At 40.8% G+C, this 19,270-nt stretch overlaps 2 protein-coding genes across 6 annotated transcripts in view; one reads left to right on the top strand and one right to left on the bottom strand.

Annotated features, from left to right (window-relative positions):
• tfb1m (transcription factor B1, mitochondrial) overlaps positions 1-17,092 on the top strand; it is a 68,211-nt gene extending 51,119 nt beyond the window's left edge. For 3 of the 4 annotated variants that reach the window (XM_060830972.1, XM_060830974.1, XM_060830973.1), the window contains exons 7-8: positions 3,821-3,948; positions 15,082-17,092. In XM_060830972.1, the coding sequence (XP_060686955.1) occupies positions 3,821-3,948; positions 15,082-15,316 (363 nt within the window). In that variant the 3' untranslated portion in view covers positions 15,317-17,092. The remainder of the gene's footprint in view (positions 1-3,820; positions 3,949-15,081) is intronic. The other variant, XM_060830975.1, reaches the window with a different exon arrangement.
• A 466-nt stretch (positions 17,093-17,558) lies between these two features.
• Positions 17,559-19,270, bottom strand: part of LOC132819796 (rho guanine nucleotide exchange factor TIAM2) — a 401,154-nt gene continuing 399,442 nt past the window's right edge. For both annotated transcript variants that reach the window (XM_060831569.1, XM_060831570.1), the window contains one exon: positions 17,559-18,932. In XM_060831569.1, coding sequence (XP_060687552.1) covers positions 18,316-18,932 — 617 coding nt within the window. In that variant the 3' untranslated portion in view covers positions 17,559-18,315. The remainder of the gene's footprint in view (positions 18,933-19,270) is intronic.

Below are 19,270 nucleotides of genomic sequence, written 5' to 3'. Positions count from 1 at the left end.
TGTGGATGGTAAGGAAAATCTGATACCAACACCACCTCCAGTCCCTGTTAATGAAGATATTGAGAGTTTGCGACTTTTCATGGAGTGGTACAAAGCACAACACAAAGTCGATGCCATTAAGTTGATTATTCTTCGCCAAATGTTGTTGTTGGACAAAAAAAAGAGACAGCAGCACCTCAAGCAACAGCAACTGGATATTTTCTTCGTAAATAATAGCCGACCTCCACCTCCATTGAAGTTTATTTACTGTGCACGTACACAAAGTGATTTGCTTTGGAAAGAGTCATGAATTTTTAAGCAATTTCCAGAATTTGTACAAATTTTAGCGATTGAATGAAATAAAAACTCTGTAAACGTGCTTTTGAACAGACGTGCAGTACGGCTTTCTTCGTTTAAAATTAAATCAATTCTCCGAATAATCAATTACCCAAATGAAAAGCTACCCACCCATCAACCGGATAATTGAGGTTCCTGTGTATTTGCATCCCTCTGAACGGATTGATTAGAAAGTTTTATCTCACTGCGAACCCAAGCCAGCCACACAGTTTTGTCGTAAGCCATTCTCCTTCAGTCCCATGATCTGAGTCTTCTGTGAATCCTTACTTCCTAAATTCCTTTAACTGCTAATATAATTCTACCACATAGCTTCTCACTCTTTGTGGTACTGCATCTTTGTTATTTGCAGTTCATCCCTCTGGGTATGACGATATGTGATGTATTAATTCATTCACTTGTGAGCGTCAGATACCCATTACATGCCCCGTGACATATCATCCTCTGTGGAAAAGATAATTAGAATTGGGGAGAGAGCACAAGAGATGGTGATTTTCATAGCTTTTCCAGCCATTAATTCAATTGGTCTTAGTAAGGAGGTGATGGGAATCCAGAATCGCAGGCCAAAGTTCCAGGATCATGGTACACAGTGAAATTTGATTCCAATTTTAAATTCTGGAATAATCTGGGGCTTACCATTGTTGATTGTCATAAAAACCTATCTGGTCCACTAATATCCTTTAGGATGGAAATCTGCTGTGCTTTACCTAGTCTGGCCTATATATGACTCTAGACCCACAGCAGTGTGATTGACTCTAACTGCCCTCTGGGAAATTAGGGATAGACAACAAATGCTGTCCTGGAGGGCGAACCCACATCCCATGAATGAATAAAAAATGTCCAGTCTGAATTGCTGTATGTCATGTTATGGAGAAAACCCACCTGTCATCTCCCCGTATGCTTTATGACCTTTGCTGTGGCAGATTTTAATGTTTGGTTCATTCGTTTTACCATGCTTCAACTCTGGGGATGGTATGGCATGTGAAACCTGTGATTTGTTGCTGACAACTGAAGTATTTTCTTCATTACTTTCCCACTTGAGAGTCCTATGATCGGAGTCTCCTTGAAGAGGCCATTCCCCAATTTGGTATTTATTCTGTCAGGAACTTTGCTACGATAAAGGCAGAACAGTCATGTATTGGGAATGCAGTATTTGCTCAAACCCGTCTTTGGGAATCAAGCCATCTCCCATTTTGTTTTCTACTGTTGTTATTGATCTTAGTTTGCCTGCATTTAACAGTTCCACCAAAGCATGACCGGTATCTAGGGTGACATCTCTGGCGCAGATCTTTGGGTGGCATAATAGACCACTTAGTGCACTATGTCACTACTTCAGGACAGCATTGTAATATCTCTAAAATGAATAGTCTGTCCATATTCAGCACTCTTTAACCTTTGTATGCCTTTTCCTGATCCTGTCTGATTCTATCAGTCCTCAGTGGCAAATCCTCCCTATGCCAAATGTTCTGCAGACTCTACAATGATGTGAAATTAGGGATAAAATTCTGGTAGTAATGAAAGAGCCTTAAAACATTCCTGTTATCCCTCGCATTCATGAGTAGGGGTCTGCTGGCAGTCACAGCATGTCAATCCTCTGACATAGACCAAAGCATTGCCAACTGGTGTGTCATGATACTGGATCACTAATTATCCAGCCCATGGTTTTGTAATTAACTTTGCCTGGTACTTTGCAGCACTTCCAAAAGATAGGCTAGTTCTTCACAATTCTGGATTAGTGGTGCTGGAAGAGCACAGCAGTTCAGGCAGCATCCAAGGAGCAGCGAAATCGACGTTTTGGACAAAAGCCGTTCTTCATAATGCCCACTCTTGATCTTAGATGCGATCAGGAGATGCTACAGCAGAGTGTTTTTATCGAAGGACCGATCCAGTATTGTCAGGACCCCATTCATTGCCTGGTCGAATATAGACAGACGATTGGAGGGTCTTTGAGTTGTGGATCCATGTGTACTGCTTATACCCTACAATGCAAATAAATTTACTTTTGATTCTGTGACTAAAGGAATGGTCTAGAAACCATTAAGGATCTCTACAGTTGTGAGTACCATGTGATCTGGGCTTAGCATTTTTCAAAATCAACAGGGTTACTTTGGTCAAAACTGTATAATCAGTTGGCAGTCTGATCAGCTACATGGTAAAGAGTTGAGGTCATATTTAATAATATCAAGTTAGAACATAGATTATTCCTTCGGTTCTTGATGTTCGCCGACCTGTGGAAGCAATCTGAAGCCCATCTAACTTACATCATTCCATTTTCATCCATATGTTTATCCAATGACCATTTAAATGCCCTTAAAGTAGGCAGATCTACTCCTATTGCAGGCAGTGCATTCCATGACCCTACTACTCTGAGTAAAGAAGCTACCTCTGACATCTGTCCTATATCTGTCATCCCTCAGTTTAAAGCTATGTCCACTCATGCTAGCCATCCGAGGAAAAGGTCTCTCACTGTCCAACCTATGTAACCCTCCTGATTATCTTATGTCTCAATTAAGTCACCTCTCAACCTTTTTTCTTTCTAATGAAAACAGCATCAAGACCCTCAGCCTTTCCTCGTAAGACCTTCCCTCTGTACCAGGCAACATCCTAGTAAATCTCCTCTCAACCCTTTCCAAAGCTTCCATATCCTTCCCATAATGCAGTGTCCAGAACTGTACATAATACTCCACATGTGGTCGCAGCAGAGTTTTGTACAGCTGCAGAATGATCTCTCAGTTCCAAAACTCAATTCCTCTACCTATAAAAGCTAACACACAGTGTGCCTTCTTAACACCCTATCAACCTGGGTGGCAACTTTCAAGGATCTGTGTACCTGGACACAGAGATCTTTCTACTCATCTACACTGCCAAGAATCTTACCATTAGCCCAGTGCCCTGCATTCCTGTTACTCCTTCCAAAGTGAATCACCTCCCACTTTTCTGCATTAAACTCAATTTCCAACCTCTCAGCCCAGCTCCGCAGCATATCTTATGTCTCTCTGTGACCTACAACATCTTTTGTCACTATCCACAACTCTACTGACCTTCGTGTCATCCACAAATTTACTAATCCATCCTTCTATGCCCTCATCCAGGTCATTTATAAAAATGACAAACAGTAGTGGACCCAAAACAAATCCTTGCAGTACCCCATTAGTAACTGAACTACAGGTTGAATATTTCCCATCAACTACTACCCCCTGTCGTCTTTCAGCTAGCCAATTTCTGATCCAAATCATTAAATCACCCTCAATGCCAAGCCTCCATAATTTGTGCAATAGCTTACCTTGAGGAACCTTATCAAAAGCCTTATTAAAATCCATATACACCACATCAACCACTTTGCCCTCATCCACTTGGGTAGAAAGGTTGAATTTATCCATCATGCCCATTTTACGGTCCAGAAGAAACATTTTGAAACGAGACATTTTAAGTGTAGTTTTTCTTGCGTATTTAATGTAATCTGTATAATCTAATTTTTGATGTTTAGGTTGATGTCGGAGTTGTGCACTTCGTGCCTTTGGTGCAACCACAGATTAATCACCCCTTTAAACTGGTGGAAAAAGTGGTGAGACATACCTTCAGCTTTAAGCGAAAGTACTGTCGAAGAGGAGTTGAGTAAGTTCTAGTCCTGTATCTGTCAATGATCTATTTTTGTAATAACTAAGGTAATTTGATCACTGTGGTATTATTATTTTAACAATTGTAATACATTACACAAATGTCTCATGAGGTAGTGGGATGTGGAGTGCAGGATTTGCTTATTTTCTCCTTCTCTGCCACTATTGTGCCTCATCAAGAAGACATTGAGACTGAAAATGTGTTGCAGCTTGACAGACTAATCGTTAGTATACTGAGAGATGGGGAACATCTTATTAAAACTCGGCGTCTGTCCTGCTGCGCTCAAGGTGTTCCAAAGTCGTCTCTTCAAGGTGTGTGGGCAATGAAATGTTTAGCTGACCATGTGTGAATGGATGTGAACTTAGCAACATTCAAGGGCAGATTGTATTTCCTGTATGCAGAAATCAAGAGATTGAGTGTGGCTTACAGATGTGGTGCTGAATGGATTATGACAATGGGCTCATCCGCAATCTGTGCATCATGCATAACTAAGATGGATGGTTTTGGCTTAGAGGTGACTGATGCTAAAGAGTTGCCCATCTAGACTGTATTTAATTTTGACATCAGACATCTGGTTTTTGAGGTGAATAGCCAATATCACTGTCAACCACCCAGCAATCTTCAAACTAATTTATCATCCCCACCATATTCTCTTCTATATTATGTTATATATATCATGAATAATAAGGCACCCAGCACTGATCCTTGTGATATACAAGTGGACACTGGCCTCCAGTCAGACAAACGGTCTTCTACCGCCACATTCTGTCTCTTACCACAAAGTCAATTTTGGATCCAACTTGCTAAGTTACCCTGGATCCCATGGGCTTTTTCCATCTTTATCGGTCTATCTATCATTTGCGACCTTTTCAAAGGCTTTGAACAAATGCTGTGTAACCCTCCCCCTGCTGAAGTTGATTTAGATTTATCTGGCAAAAAGGAGCATGTCGGAAGTTTCAACGAAAGGGCTAAAGCCACAGTATATCCTTGGCAGGAATTCCTCGGTCACAGGAAGTAGGCAATTCATGATCTCACATCAGTGAATTGACTTCCCTCCCAGGTCTATACACACAGTGCATGAGACTTTGTTGGAAGTAAAAGTCTGCTAGCTTTGGTATCACCGCTGAACTACTGTTGGTGCCTCACGCATTGTGCTTTTTCATTCTTCTGATTGCTATTGCTGCTCTCCCATTGATGCTACAGATTTACAAATAGAAGCAAAGAAGATAGGACTAGACCATTTGTGTTGCTTGCAAATTTTGAGAGATTACATTTAACTTCCTCATCTAAATTATTAACATTTTGTGAATAGCTGGAGTCTTAGTACTGTTCCCTGCTCTTGTTTCCTGAATGCTGGGCACTTCTCTATCCATCACAATGCACCACTCCTAATCCCATGTGCTTTCATTTTGCACATTACTTTATTGTGTAGGACTTGATCAAAAGCCTTCGGAAAGTCCAAGTAAACCACATCCATTGGCTCTTCATGATCAACTCAACAAGTTATTTCCTTGAAAAACTGTGTTAGATTTGTCAAAGATGATTTCTCTTTTGTAAGTTCATACCAACTCTGTCTGCATCCACCACTGTTTTTTGAAGTGCTGTAAAATTCTGGGTAACGAACTCTAGCATCTTCCTCACTACTGACATCAGAATAACTAGCCTATAATTCCCTGTTTTCTGTCTACTTCCCTTTTCAATTGGAGGGTAGCTAATGTAACCCTTTCTGGAGAAGCTTGTGAAGGAGACCATTAGGGAACAGGCAGTAGTAGACGTAGTGATGCGTAGTGAGTCGGACTTGATAAGGGCTCCTTCATCTTACATGCCCTTAGGAGGCAGTGACCATAATATGATGGAATCAGATGTAACAGTATTACAGCAGAATAAAGGTAACTACAGAGGCAATGAGGGAGGAGCTGTGCAGAATTGACTTGGAGAGGAGACTAGCAGGAAAGGCAGTGGAATAGAAATGGCAGGAGTTTCTGGGAGTAATTTAGGAGACACAGCAGAGATTCATCCTGAGGTAAACGAACATAGTACAGGGAGGATGAGGCAATCTTGGCTGAGTAGGGAACTCGGTGATAGCATAAAAACAAAAGAGAAAGCATATGCTGTGGCAAAGGGCAATCAGAGGATTGGGAAGCTTACAAAGACCAACAGAGGACAAGTTTAAAAAAAAATGGAGGTGGAGAAATTTAAAAAGAGGGGAAGCTCTGCAGTAATATAAAAGAAGATTGCAAGAGTTTCTTTAAATATATAGAGAACAAAAGAAAGGCAAAAGTGGACATTGGGCTGCTGGAAAATGCACTGGAGTAGTAATGGGGAACAAAGAAATAGTGGAGGAACTGAACAAGTACTTTGTGTCAGTCTTCTTGGTGGAATACACAAGTAGCATCCCAAAAACTCGAGAGTTGCAGAGCAAAGGTGAGTTATGTTGACCATCACCAAGGAGAAGATACTAGAAAAGCTCAAAGGCCTGAAGGTGGATAAATCACCTGGACCAGCTGGACTACACCCCAGGGATCTGAGGGTGAAGAGGTAGTGAAGACGTTAGTGGTGATCATTCAGGAATCACTGGAGTCAAGGAGGCTCCCAGAGGACTGGAAAATCGCTAATGTAAGTCTCCTCCTCCTCCTCCTCCTTTCCCCACCCCCACCCCTATTTAAGAAGGAAGTAAGGTAAAAGATGGAAATTACAGGCCAATTAGCCTGACCGCAGTCATTGGTAAGATTTTAGAGTCCGCTGTGAAGGATAAGGATTATGAATACTTGGAAGTGCAGGATAAAATAGGGCAAAGTCAGCATCGTTTCAACAAGGGGAGGTCATGCCTGACAAATCTGTTAGAATTCTTTGAGGAGGTAATGAGCAGATTAGACTAACGAAAGAAAATGAATGTTATCTATTTGACTTCCAGAAGGCCTTTGACAAGGTACCGTGCAGGAGCTGAATAAGGTAAGAGTCCATGGTGTTAGACGCAAGGCATTATTTAGTTAGAGGATTGGATGTCTGGCAGAAAGCAGAGAGTGGGCATTAAAAGGGTCCTTCTTAGGATGGCAGCCAGTGACCTGTGGTGACTCACAAGGGTCAGTGTTGGGACCATAACTTTTCACTTCAAACACCAATGATCTAGACGAAGGAACTGAGGGCATTCTGCTAAGTTTGCAGATGATGTAAAGATAGGTAGAGGGAAAGGTAGGATTGAGGAGACTGTTTAGATAGGTTAGAAATGTGGGCAAAGAAGTGGCAGTTGGAAAACAATGTGGGAAAGTGAGGTCACACACCTTTGGGAGGAAGAATAGAGGCACAGACTATTTTCTAAATAGGGAGAAAATTCAGAAACCTGAAGTGCAAAGGGACTTGGGACGCCTAGTCCTGGATTCTCTCAAGGTAAACTTGTTATGTTGAGTCAGTAGTTTGGAAGGTAAATACAATGTTGGCATTTATTTCAAGAGCTGAAAATGTGTTGCTAGAAAAGCGCAGCAGGTCAGGCAGCATCCAAGGAGCAGGGGAATTGACGTTTCGGGCATGAGCCCTTCTTCAGGAATCTGAAATGTCCGAAATGTCGATTCACCGGTTCCTTGGATGCTGCCCTGACCTACGCTTTTCCAGCAACACATTTTCAGCTCTGATCACCAGCATCTGCAGTCCTCACTTTCTCCTAGGAGACTTATGTCAAGAGGACTAGAATATAAAAGCAGGGATGTATGTCTGAAATGTTATAAGGCTCTGGTCAGACAATGTTTAGAGTATTGTGAGCAATTTTGGGCCCCATTCCTCAGGAAGGATGTGTTGACCTTTGTGCGGGATCAGAGGAGGCTCACAAGAATAATCCAAAGAATTAAACGCTGAACATATGTGGAACATTTGAGGACTCTGGATCTATACTTTCTGGAGTTTAAGAATATGGGGGGAATCTAATTTAAACCTACAGAATACTGAACGGCCTGGACAGATTGGACATTGGGAAGATGTTTCCATTAGCAGATTAGACTGGACCTGAGCGCACAGCCTTAGAATAAAGGAAAAATAATTTAGAATAGAGATGTGTCTTCAGCCAGAAAGTAGTGAATCCATGGAACCCATTGCCACAAAAGGTTATAGAGATCAGGTCATTAAATGGCAGGGTAGACTGGAAGAACACAGCAAGGCTGTGCGTTTGGGTCCCAGTCTCTCCTACCGATGGAAACATCTTCCCAACATTCACTCTATCCAGGCTGCTCAGTATTTTATAAGTTTCTATTTGGTACCCCCTCTTCCTTCTAAATTCCATTGAATATCGACCCAGAGTCCTCAAACTTTCCTCAAGTTCAGCTTTTCACTCTGGGACCATTCTCGTGAACCTCCTCTGAACATGCTTCAGGGCCAGTACATCCTTCCTGAGTTATGGGGCCCAAATCAGTGCACAATATTCCAAATGTGCTCTGACCAGATCCCTATAGAGCCTCAAATGTACATCCATGCTCTTATATTCAAGTCCCCTCTAAATAATGCCATAGTTGCATTAGCCTTCCTATTTACTGACTCAGCTTTCAAGTTTACCTTGAGAGTATACTGAACTAGAACTCCCAAGTCTCTTTGCACTTAAAACTTCTGAACTTTCTCCCCATTTAGAAAATAGTCCATACCTCTATTCTTCCTATCAATGTGCATGATCTCACACTTTCCCACATTGTACTCCAGCTGCCACTTCTTTGCCCTCTCTTCTAACCTGTCCAAATCCTTCTGCAGCCTCCCCGTCTCCTCAATGCTACCTGTTCCTGTATTATCTTTGTATCGTCTGCACACTTAGCCAGAATGCCCTCAGTTCCTTCATCTATATCATTAATGTTAAAAATCTCACAACACCAGGTTATAGTCCAACAGTTTATTTGGAAGTACAAGCTTTCGGAGTGCTGCTCCTTCATCAGGTAGGTATGGAACATGATCATAAGACACACAATTTATAGCAAAGGATTCTATAGCTATAACTTCTGTGCCTTATGATTCTGCTCCACAGCTACCTGATAAGGGAGCAGTGCTCCGAAGGCTAGTACTTGCAAATAAACCTGTTGGATTATAACTTGGAGTTGTGTGATTTTTAATTTTGTCCACCCCAGACCAACACTTCATGTAATGTATTGTTAATGTATAAAGTGAAATGTGGTCCCAACACTGAGTCTTCTGGAACACCATTTGTCACTGGCAGCCATCCTGAGAAAGACCCTTTTATCCCCACTCACTACTTTCTGCCAGACGGCCAAGCTTATATCCATGCAAGCACTTGTCTTTATCACCATGGACCCTAATCTTACTCAGTAGCCTCCTGTGCGGCACCTTGTCAAAGGCCTTCTTGAAGTCCAGGTAGGTAACATCCATTGGCTCTTCTTGGTCTAACCTGCTCGTTACTTCCTCAAAGAATTCTAGACAATTTGTCAGGCATGACCACCCCTTGATAAAACCAAGTTGACTTTGCCCTAATTTACCATATACTTCCAAGGATTCAGAAATCACGTCCTTCACAATGAATCCCAGGATCTTAACCATGACTGAAGTTAGGCTAATTGGTCTGTAATTTTCCATTTTTTTTTGCCTTACTCCCTTTTTAAAGAGGGGTAATTTGTTAGTGATTTTCCAGTCCTCTGGAACCCTCCCTGACTCTAGTGATTCATGAAAAATCACCACTAGCACCTTCACTATCTTTTCAGCTACCTCCCTTAGAACTCGAGTGTGGCCCATCTCGTCCAGGTGATTTATCCAATTTCAAACCTTCCAGTACCATCTCCTTGATGATGGCCACCATGCTCAGTTCTGCCCCTTCACTCTCTTGAAGATGTGGGAAATTATTCGTGTCTTCCACCAAGAAGACTGACACAAAATAATCATTCAGTTTCTCAGCCATGTCCTTGTTTCCCAGTACTGTCTCTCCAGCATCATTTTCCAGTGATCCAGTGTCCATTTTTGCCTCTCTCTTGCCCTTTATATATCTAAAACTCTTACAGTCCTCTTTTTATATTACTGGCTAGCTTACCTTCCTAATTAATCTTTCCCCTCCTTCTTTCATATTTTGTTGTCCTTTGTTGGTCTTTGTAAGCTTCCTAATTCTCTGGTTTCCACGGTCCTTCATCACATTATATGCTTTCTGTTTAGCTTTAATTCTATGGCTGACTTCCCTCGTCAGCCATGGTTGCCTCATCCTCTCTTTTCACGATTCATTTTTCTCAGGATGAGTCTTTGCTGTGTCCTGAATTACTCCCAGAAACTCCTGCCATTGCTATTCAACTGTCTTTTTCCTGTTAGGTTCCTCTCCCAGTCAATTCCACCCGGCTCCTCCCTCATACCTTTGTACTTGCCTTTATTCTGCTATGATACCATTACGTCTGATTCTATTTCCTCCCTCAAAATTGCAGAGTAAATTCAATGAATCATATTATGATCACTACCTCCTAAGTGTTCCTTCACCTTCAGCACCCTTATCAAGTCTGCCTTATTGCACAACATTAAATCCAATACTGCCTGTTCCCTAGTGGGCTCCTCCTCAAGCTGCTCCAAAAAGCCATCTTGTAGACATTTGACAGATTTATTTTCTTGCAAACCATTACCAACCTGATTTTTTCCAGTCCACCTGCATATTGAAATCCCTCACGGTCACTGTAACTTTGCCTTTCTGACACATCGTTTACATCTTGGTGTAATTGCTATTGTTTGGAGGCCTTTATGTAATTCCAACTGTTTTTTTTAACCTTTATGATTCCTCCATTCTACCTACATGGATTCTACACCATCTGGCCCTACTTTGTTTCTTATTATTGATTTAATTTTATTTCTTACTAATTAAGCAACCTCACACCCTCTGCCTGTCGTTTCAGTAGGACGTATATCCTTGAATATTCAGCTCCCAATCCTGATCCCCTTTCATCAAAGTCTCTGTTGCCCACCATGTCATACCTGACAATTTCGATCTGCGCCAGGCACCATTCCCCAACTCCTGATGAAGGGTTTTTGCCCGAAACGTCGATTTTACTGCTCCTCGGATGCTGCCTGAACTGCTGTTCTCTTCCAGTACCACTAATCCAGAACCATTCCCCAACTCGTCCGCCGTTACACCAATGACTGCATTGGTGCTGCATCCTGCACCAAGGCCGAACTGGAGCAATGCATCGACTTTGCAAACAAATTCCACCCTGCCCTTAAATTCATTTGGTCTATTTTGGACATCATCCCCCCTTCCTTGCCCCCTTATTTCCATCTCCAGCGACATTTTACAGACTGACATTTACTACAACCTCTATCCCATTTTTCCAATTCCTCCATCTCCATCACATCTACTCTGATGAGGAGACATTGCAATCTCAAGTATTTCAGATGTCCACCTATTTTAAACAATGTGCTTTTCCCTGTTTTGTCACCCAGACAGCCCTCCACGCACTTCCTCCATGCCTCACTCCATTGCTCTAAACCCCCCACCTCCATAAACATAAGACAGGGTTCTCCCACCCAGTGGGACTTGCCACCACACTAGTCTGCGTATCCAACATATCATCCTCAAACAATTCAGCCAAATCCAACTAGATCCCACCACCAAGAACATCTTCCCCTCCCTGAGTTCTGCAAGGAGCATTCCCTTCACCACTCCTTGGTTTGTTTCACCCTCCCACCGACACACACACACACACACACTCACACTCACACTCACACTCCCTGGCACCTTCCAATGCCACATCACCTCCCTCACCTCTATCCAGTGCCCCAAATAGTCCTTTCAGGTGAAGCAGTTCACCTGTCCCTCTCCCACCTTAGATTACTGTATCCAGTGCTCCTCATGTGATCTTCTCTGTATTGGTGCAACCAAATGTAAACTAAGTGCATGTTTCGCCGAGCATCTCAGCCAGGCCTGTTAAGGGCCAGCCTGACCTCCCTGTCACTGCCTGTTTCAATTCCCATTCCCATTCCCATACCCTCTCCGACATGTCCATCCTTGGTCTCCTTCATTGCCACAGTGAATCAGACTGCAAATTGGAAGAATGACTCCTCATCTTTCACCTAGGCAGCCTACAATACAGAGGACGTTTTCAGAGGGTTGAGTAATCGAGGACTACAGGGAATCATTTTAAGGTTAGAGAGGAAAGAATAAAAGTGAAACTGAGGGTCATCTTTTTTTGTACAGAGGATAGTATGTACATACAATGAGCTGCCAGCAGAATGGTTGAGGCGGGTACATTAACAACATTTAAAAGGCATTTGGAGAAATAAGTGGATAGGAAACATTAGAAGGATATGGGCTCAAGTGCCGGGAAACTGGGTTAACGTGGGTAGACATTTTGATCGCCATGGACCAGTTTGGGCCAAAGGGCCTTTCTCCGTGCTGTAGGACTCTGACTCAACATTTAGTTTTCCAATTTCAAGTGACCTTCCTACCCATTCCCCAACTCCCTTCCCAGGCCTGCCTCCTCCCATCCCTCCAACCGACCCTTTCCACCAGCTACCAACAGGATTCATTCCTCCTAATAACCACCTGTATTCATCTATCAATATGCCCCCTCCTCCCCATTTATTGCAGCTTCCCCTACCCCCACCTCCATTCCTGGAGAAGAGTTATACCTGACAAGTTGACTTCTCCACCTCCTGATGTTGCCTGGCTTGCAGTGTTCTTCCTGCCTCCGCTTACTTACTTTGGATTCCAGCCTCTGCAGTACTTTTGTCAGTAACTAGGATTGTGTGGCAGAGCAGATTTGATGGGTCAAATGGCCTAATTTTTGCTGGAGTCTTAAGGTCTAATCTGCAGGAACTGTTTGAGTCAAGAATTTTGGAAGATGACATCCACTATTTCTAGGACTACCTAAATACTCCGAGATGTAGATTATCAGGCCCTGGGAATTTATTAGCCTTCAATCCCATCAAATTCTCCAATGTCATTTGCTTCAGTTCCTCCCTCTCAGCTAAGTTGTGTTCTCTAACATTTATGGTACATTATTCATGTCCTCCTTTGTGAATATAGAAGTACAAATTTAGTTTGTTAGCCATTTCTTTATTCCCCCTATTATTATTAAATCCCCCATTTCTGAATGTAAAGGACCCATATTAGTTTCCCATCTTTTTCACTTTACGTATCAACAGGAATCTGTTTACTCAATTCGTATGTTCCTTGCAAGCTTATCCTTGTACTCTATTTTCCCCTCTTTAATCAATCTCTTGAGCTTCCTTTGCGGAGTTCTAGAACTGTTCCTATTCCTTTTGGGCTTATTTTTCTTGCTAATTTGTATGCTTTCTTTTTATAGTAAATTATCTCTAACTTCCCTTGTAAACCATGGTTTGGCCACAGTTGTCTTTCGACTCATGCCCAATAGGAATAAACTTTTTTGTGTTTGCTCTTTGAAGGTTTGCCATTGTCTATCCACTGTCATTCCTTTTAATAACATTTCCCAATCCATCAGAGCAAACTCTCATTTCATACCATCATAGTTTCCCTTATTACGATTCAGGACCCTATTCTTAGAATCATCTACCTTACTTTGCATTTTGATGAAGAATGGTCATATTATGGTCGCTCATCAAGAAGGAGTCTCTCATAAAGTCAGAGATATACAGCACGGAAACCGACCCAAATAGTCAATGCCGACCAGATATCCCAACCAAATCTAGTCCCACCTGCCAGCAGCTGGCCCATATCCCTCCAAACGCTTCCTATTCATATAGCCAGCTAGATGTCTTTTAAATGTTGCAATTGTACTAGCCTCCACCACTTCCTTTGGCAGCTCATTCCATACACCTACCACCCTCTCCATGAAAAAGTTGCCCCTTAGGTCTCTTTTGTATCTTGCCCCCCTCATCCTAAACCTATGCCCTCTATTTTAGGACTCCCCCACCAGGGAAAAAGACCTTGTCTATTTATCCTATCCAAGCCCGTCATGATTTTATCAAACACCATAAAGTCACCCCTCAGCGTTGGACACTCCAGGAAAAACAGTCCCAGCCTATTCGACCTCTGACTGTAGCTCAAATCCTCCAACCCTGGTAACATCCTTGTAAATCTTTTCTGAACCCTTTCAAGTTTCACATCTTTCCGATAGAAAACTGACCAGAATTACACGCAATTAGTCCAAAAGTGGCCTAGCCAATGTCCTGTACAGCCACACAACCAATAAAGGAAAGTATACCAAATGCCGCCTTCACTATCCTGTCTATCTACCTATGACTCTACTTTCAAGGAGCTGTGAACCTGCAGTTCAAGGTCTCTTTGTTCAGCAACACTCCCTAGGACCTTACCATTAAGTGTATGGGTCCTGCTACAATTTGCTTTTCCTACTCCTCAGCCTATTGGCCCACCTGATCAAGATCCCATTGTAACCAGAAGTAACTTTCTCTGCTGTCCATTACACTTCCAATTTTGACGTCATCTGCAAATGTACTAGCTATACCTCTTATGCTCACATCCAAATCATTTACATAAATGACAAAAAGTAGTGTACCCAGCACAGATCCTTATGTCACTCCACTGGTCACTGGCCTCCAGTCTGAAAAACAAACTTCCATCATCACCCTCTGTCTTCTATTTTCAAGCCAGTTCTGTCTCTAAATGGCTAGTTCTCTCTGTATTCCAGGAGATCAAACCTTGCTAATCAGGCTCCCATGGGGAACCTTGTCAAATGCCTTACTGAAGTCCATGTAGATCACGTCTACCACTCTGCCCTCAACAATCCTCTTTGTTACTTCTTCAAAAAACCTAATCAAGTTTGAGTCTTTATTTCCCCCACACAAAACCATGTTAACTATTCCTGATCAATCCTTGCCTTTCCACATACATGTATCCTGTTCTTCAGGATTCCCTCCAACAACTTGCCCACCATCGACATCAGACTCACCGATCTATAGTTCCCTGGCTTGTCCTTACCACCCTTCTTAAATAGTGGCACCACCATCTTGTAAAAACATTCTGTTCCAATAGATGCATCCTACTTGATTCCCACAGATAAGCACCAGGTTGGATAAAATGAGCAGAATTGACGCTGCAATCTGGCCAACAAGGACTGTTCAACTCTCATAATTACATTACCAAGCATTCACTTTTAGTTTTAACTTTTATACATCAAAGCAAAAATTGTTAGGAATGTGTTCCTGAAAAATGTATTTAATACCTTCTTTTGTTCTTTTTAGAACGTTATTTCCTGAAGCTCAGAGATTACAGCTAACAGAACAAATGCTGTGTACTGCTGATGTTGACCCTACACTTCGACCAGGTGAACTTTCGATACCTCAGTTCAGCGCTCTTTGTGATGCATATAACCAACTGTGCAGTGAAAACCAAAATCTTTTCACTTATGACTTCAGAGAAGAATTACGACAAAAGAAGCTTTTGCATAAACCAAATAATCAGAAGAATGTGAGATAAGTGAAGGTTAAAACTTCCAAAATCTGGATATTTGTATTAATTACTAAAGCTATATCAAATTGACATTCAATAAAAATGCTCTTAAGATCTGCTTTATCATTCAAATAAAATGCTTCCATTAGAATGGTTTACATCTAACTTGGGTAAAGCAATATGCATTTGTAATGGAAGGAATTGAAAACTTATTTTTAGGGACTGCACTGTTTTATCCAGTGTATTGATGGGCAATATAGCAGAAAAGCTCTGAGGCTGAATAATGAGGCAAATTATGTTGGTGATTTCAAACTGCATTAATACATTGACCATAGTTTTTATGAATATGGGTTTATGGCTGTAGCTTCCCAGACAGATATCAGTAACTGAGAAGAAGCTGTTAAAATTGAGTTCAAAAGCATGGACCAGTGTTCAGGAAATATTCAAGATAGCTGGTTGAAGTGGGACGAATAGTATTGGATACATTCCTAAAATATGATGATAATGGTTGAGTTTACAACAAATTGTGCAGTAAGGATTGTAGAGATTGGTGTGCTCACTTGTACCAAATTACATTAATTTCTTCTCTTTGCCTCCCTTTACTGAACCTTGAGGTTAAACTAACTTTGAAAATCTCCAGAGTTTGGATTATACAGGTAGCATATTGATGCATCAATTGACCAACAATGTCTCGACCAAAGAGCAAGTTTAATTACAGCTGTTTCTCTCTCAAGCTCAATTCTGCATACTGATTGCATCATAATGGCACTGATGGATAGCATATTTGATCTCTACAGTGCTCTCAAACATTTATTGAATTTTTCTTGCGAATGAAGCTGTTCAGAGATGGTATTACACCTTTTGGGCAAGAAGGCCCAGGTTCAAATCCCACCTGCTCCAAAGGTAAGCATACAGCACCACAAGTACCCCATTATTCATTGAACTGGTTGTGTAAAAACTGCAAGATTCTTATCATTTAAATTATTCAGTCATGTTTTGAAGAGATTCATTGACTAGGCCAACATGTACTTTCCATAGAAGTGGTGTTTCCTTTTGGTTGCTTGATGTTCCAGTTTTGATGTGGTACATTTAAAAATGTTGGTTATTCTATATAAGTATGTTGAGAAACTTTATTAGAAATGCTACAACAATGGGGGACAGGTTTTGGAGGAAGTTAGTGTGGTCACTGGTGTTAAAGACTGTATTCAGGTTGAGGAGGAGGGTTATGAGGAGGGTTACATTGCCTCTGTCACCTTGGTTACCTAGATTGTTCAGTGATTCCAAAGGATCTTTCAATTGAATATCATCAAACCTGCCTATTTCCATTCTAGAACACCACCTTTCTCTTCCCCTGTCTTAGTTGCTGATGAAATGCTCAGCTATGGTCTTGTTACCTCTAGACCAGACTATTCCAATGCACTGCTGGGCTGGCTTCCTTCATTCATTTCTATAAACTTAGGATAGCAGTGGCAAAGCTTATCTTGTGACAAATATCTTTTCTTCACTATCCCTGTGCTCACTGATCTACCCTAGCTCCAGGTTTGTGACAATTTCAAAATTTTAACCCTCGTTTTTAAGTTAGTCTAGTGGGTCCCCTTCTCTATCTCTGTAATCTTGTAACTCTCATATCTATGCTACTGTAACTCTGGCCTCTCATACATATACTCTGTTCTAGAATCTCGTTACCCAATTTTCCTCCAAAGACCAAGCTGTCTTTTCCACCAATCTTTTTGATGTGCCTCTGTCAGGTTTTCTTTATAATGTCTAATAAAACATCCAATGCTGTTTTATAAAGACACTACATAAATGCAAGTTGTTGCTAAAGTGAATTATACATGTAATCCTATGATGGATATTTTGTGATTTTAAAATAAAAATCAAATCTTACATTTTCCTCCAAGGTGTCATCAGCCACTTCTACTGAGAGCAACCATTATGGAACCACCCAATTTATCCAAGTCTCCAATTAGCGCAAGCAAAATTAGAAAGGCAATTTGGGCAAATACAGTTATTCTGAAATAGAAGATTGTATATATTAGAACGCGAAAAAAAAAGCAATTTGTTGTGTGAAGTAGGATTTGTTCCAAAAATATTCTAAATTTGATTGACTGAAGGATATTTATATAAGTTTGATTAGACTTCGTCCTTTGAGGCAAGATACTTTGGCAACAATATGACAACTTTCTTCATTTCATCAATAGAACAGCAGACATCTGGAATACAACGTGCATATTTATTTCACGTCCAACATTTTTTTCAGCCTGTGATGTCAAGTAGTCATTCGAAAGGATACAAAATATAACCAGTTAAAACTAGTTTTACAATGCAGTTTTCATAAAATTACAATATACACAACCTCCAAAGTTTATGTACAAAGCGAAAAGACACCTTTAAGAATGTGAGCATGAAGAGGCACATGCATTACTACAGCTCCTACGAAAGCTGTAGTGCTGAAAACTTAAATATGTTGACTCTTTGTGTCAGGGCACCAGAGGTTTGTCTTGGCAAACGGATAAAAGAAAACAGTGCCATACTTTGCTTTCTAAAAACTTAAACCAGACACAATGGAATAAATTCCATTATCTTGATGCTATAATGTAAACCAATATTTTCCATCCATAAATAAAATTAAGATTTATAGCTTTAAAATAATCAATTTAACCTTCCTGAAAATATTACTTTAGCTGTTCAATACCTGCCTTAATTCCAATACAAAATTAGTGTATTGTAGAAACTAAACAATTTTATTTGACACAACAAACTATTGGCTAATATGCTAATTATTTTCTTTAACGAAAACAAGTATTAAGTCTATATTTTTGAGGCTGTGGTCTTAGTGTAGACAGCAGTAAGGCAAACTAAACATTCCTTTTCTTTAGAAAACTTAATATTTACTTCCAAAATTGAAAACTGACCAAAACAGTATAACTTGGAGATTTAAAATAAAGACAAGTCAACAAACTAACTACAATTCCTGATCATTGTATGCACAGCAGCACTCATTTGAGATGCTGAATCTAAGGCTCTCAGTTACTTTCAATGTTTTCATAGAAGCAGTCTTCATTAACTACAGAAGTTAGGCTCTGGACACTAAACTCTCTCTCCAAAACAGAATTCAAGTCAACATTTGGCCCATCAGATTGACTATCTAGAGATCGGTTGTGCATGGGCAACAGACTTCCTTTTTTTTTCTTTGAACTGGTACTTTTTCTTTTGATTGGACAGAAGTGGCCTCGCACAAGCCTGGGGTGACCATGTGTTTGTTCCACCTCTTCTGTATCCAGATGGTTATTATTTGATGCCTGCTCTACATCCACTTTATCAACACCAATTTGCAATTTTTCAAATTGTTCTTTGATTTCATTTGCCAAAGTCTCATCCTTTGATTTGCAGCAATCTTCAGCATCACTCAAAATGTCTGATTCTTTTACTTCATCTTCCTGTTGTTCCTCTGCACTACTGTGTTCTTGCTTTGGATACGAAAGACTACTGTGTTCTAGTCCACTCTCTGAGGTATGGCAGCCACTGCTGTGTGTTCCACTGCTCAGGCTACATTCGTCAGAATCAATAGCATTACACCTCCCAGAGTCCTGACTCCAATAAGATGGAGAATGTTTGAACAACTTTGATGCTCGTGTTGATGCTGAAGAAAAGAACAAATCACAATATTAAACAGTTTTAACTATTACTCTTTTTTTGTATGTTAGACACAAAATTTAGACACAATCTAGTTTGTAATTTGTTTTACGTCTGCACATAACTTGGGGTTCATGTGAAAGTTTTCCAGGGTTTCGTCCTGCACTTTTTTTAAAAAAAACTAGTAATTTATACTCTTTTAATAAAACCAGTGTGCAAACTCAGTCCCTAGTTTGAAGGGAGATGACAGGATAAAATGAATTAGGACAAGGAGGATCAAGAAAAGCTAGAAAGATGATCATTAAAAGTTAAATATACCATCCTACAAACAGATGTCATTCTCTC

Source organism: Hemiscyllium ocellatum, chromosome 10 (genome assembly GCF_020745735.1).
Source record: "Hemiscyllium ocellatum isolate sHemOce1 chromosome 10, sHemOce1.pat.X.cur, whole genome shotgun sequence".
NCBI classification, from domain to species: domain Eukaryota; kingdom Metazoa; phylum Chordata; class Chondrichthyes; order Orectolobiformes; family Hemiscylliidae; genus Hemiscyllium; species Hemiscyllium ocellatum.
This window is presented reverse-complemented; position numbering and strand designations above follow the sequence as displayed.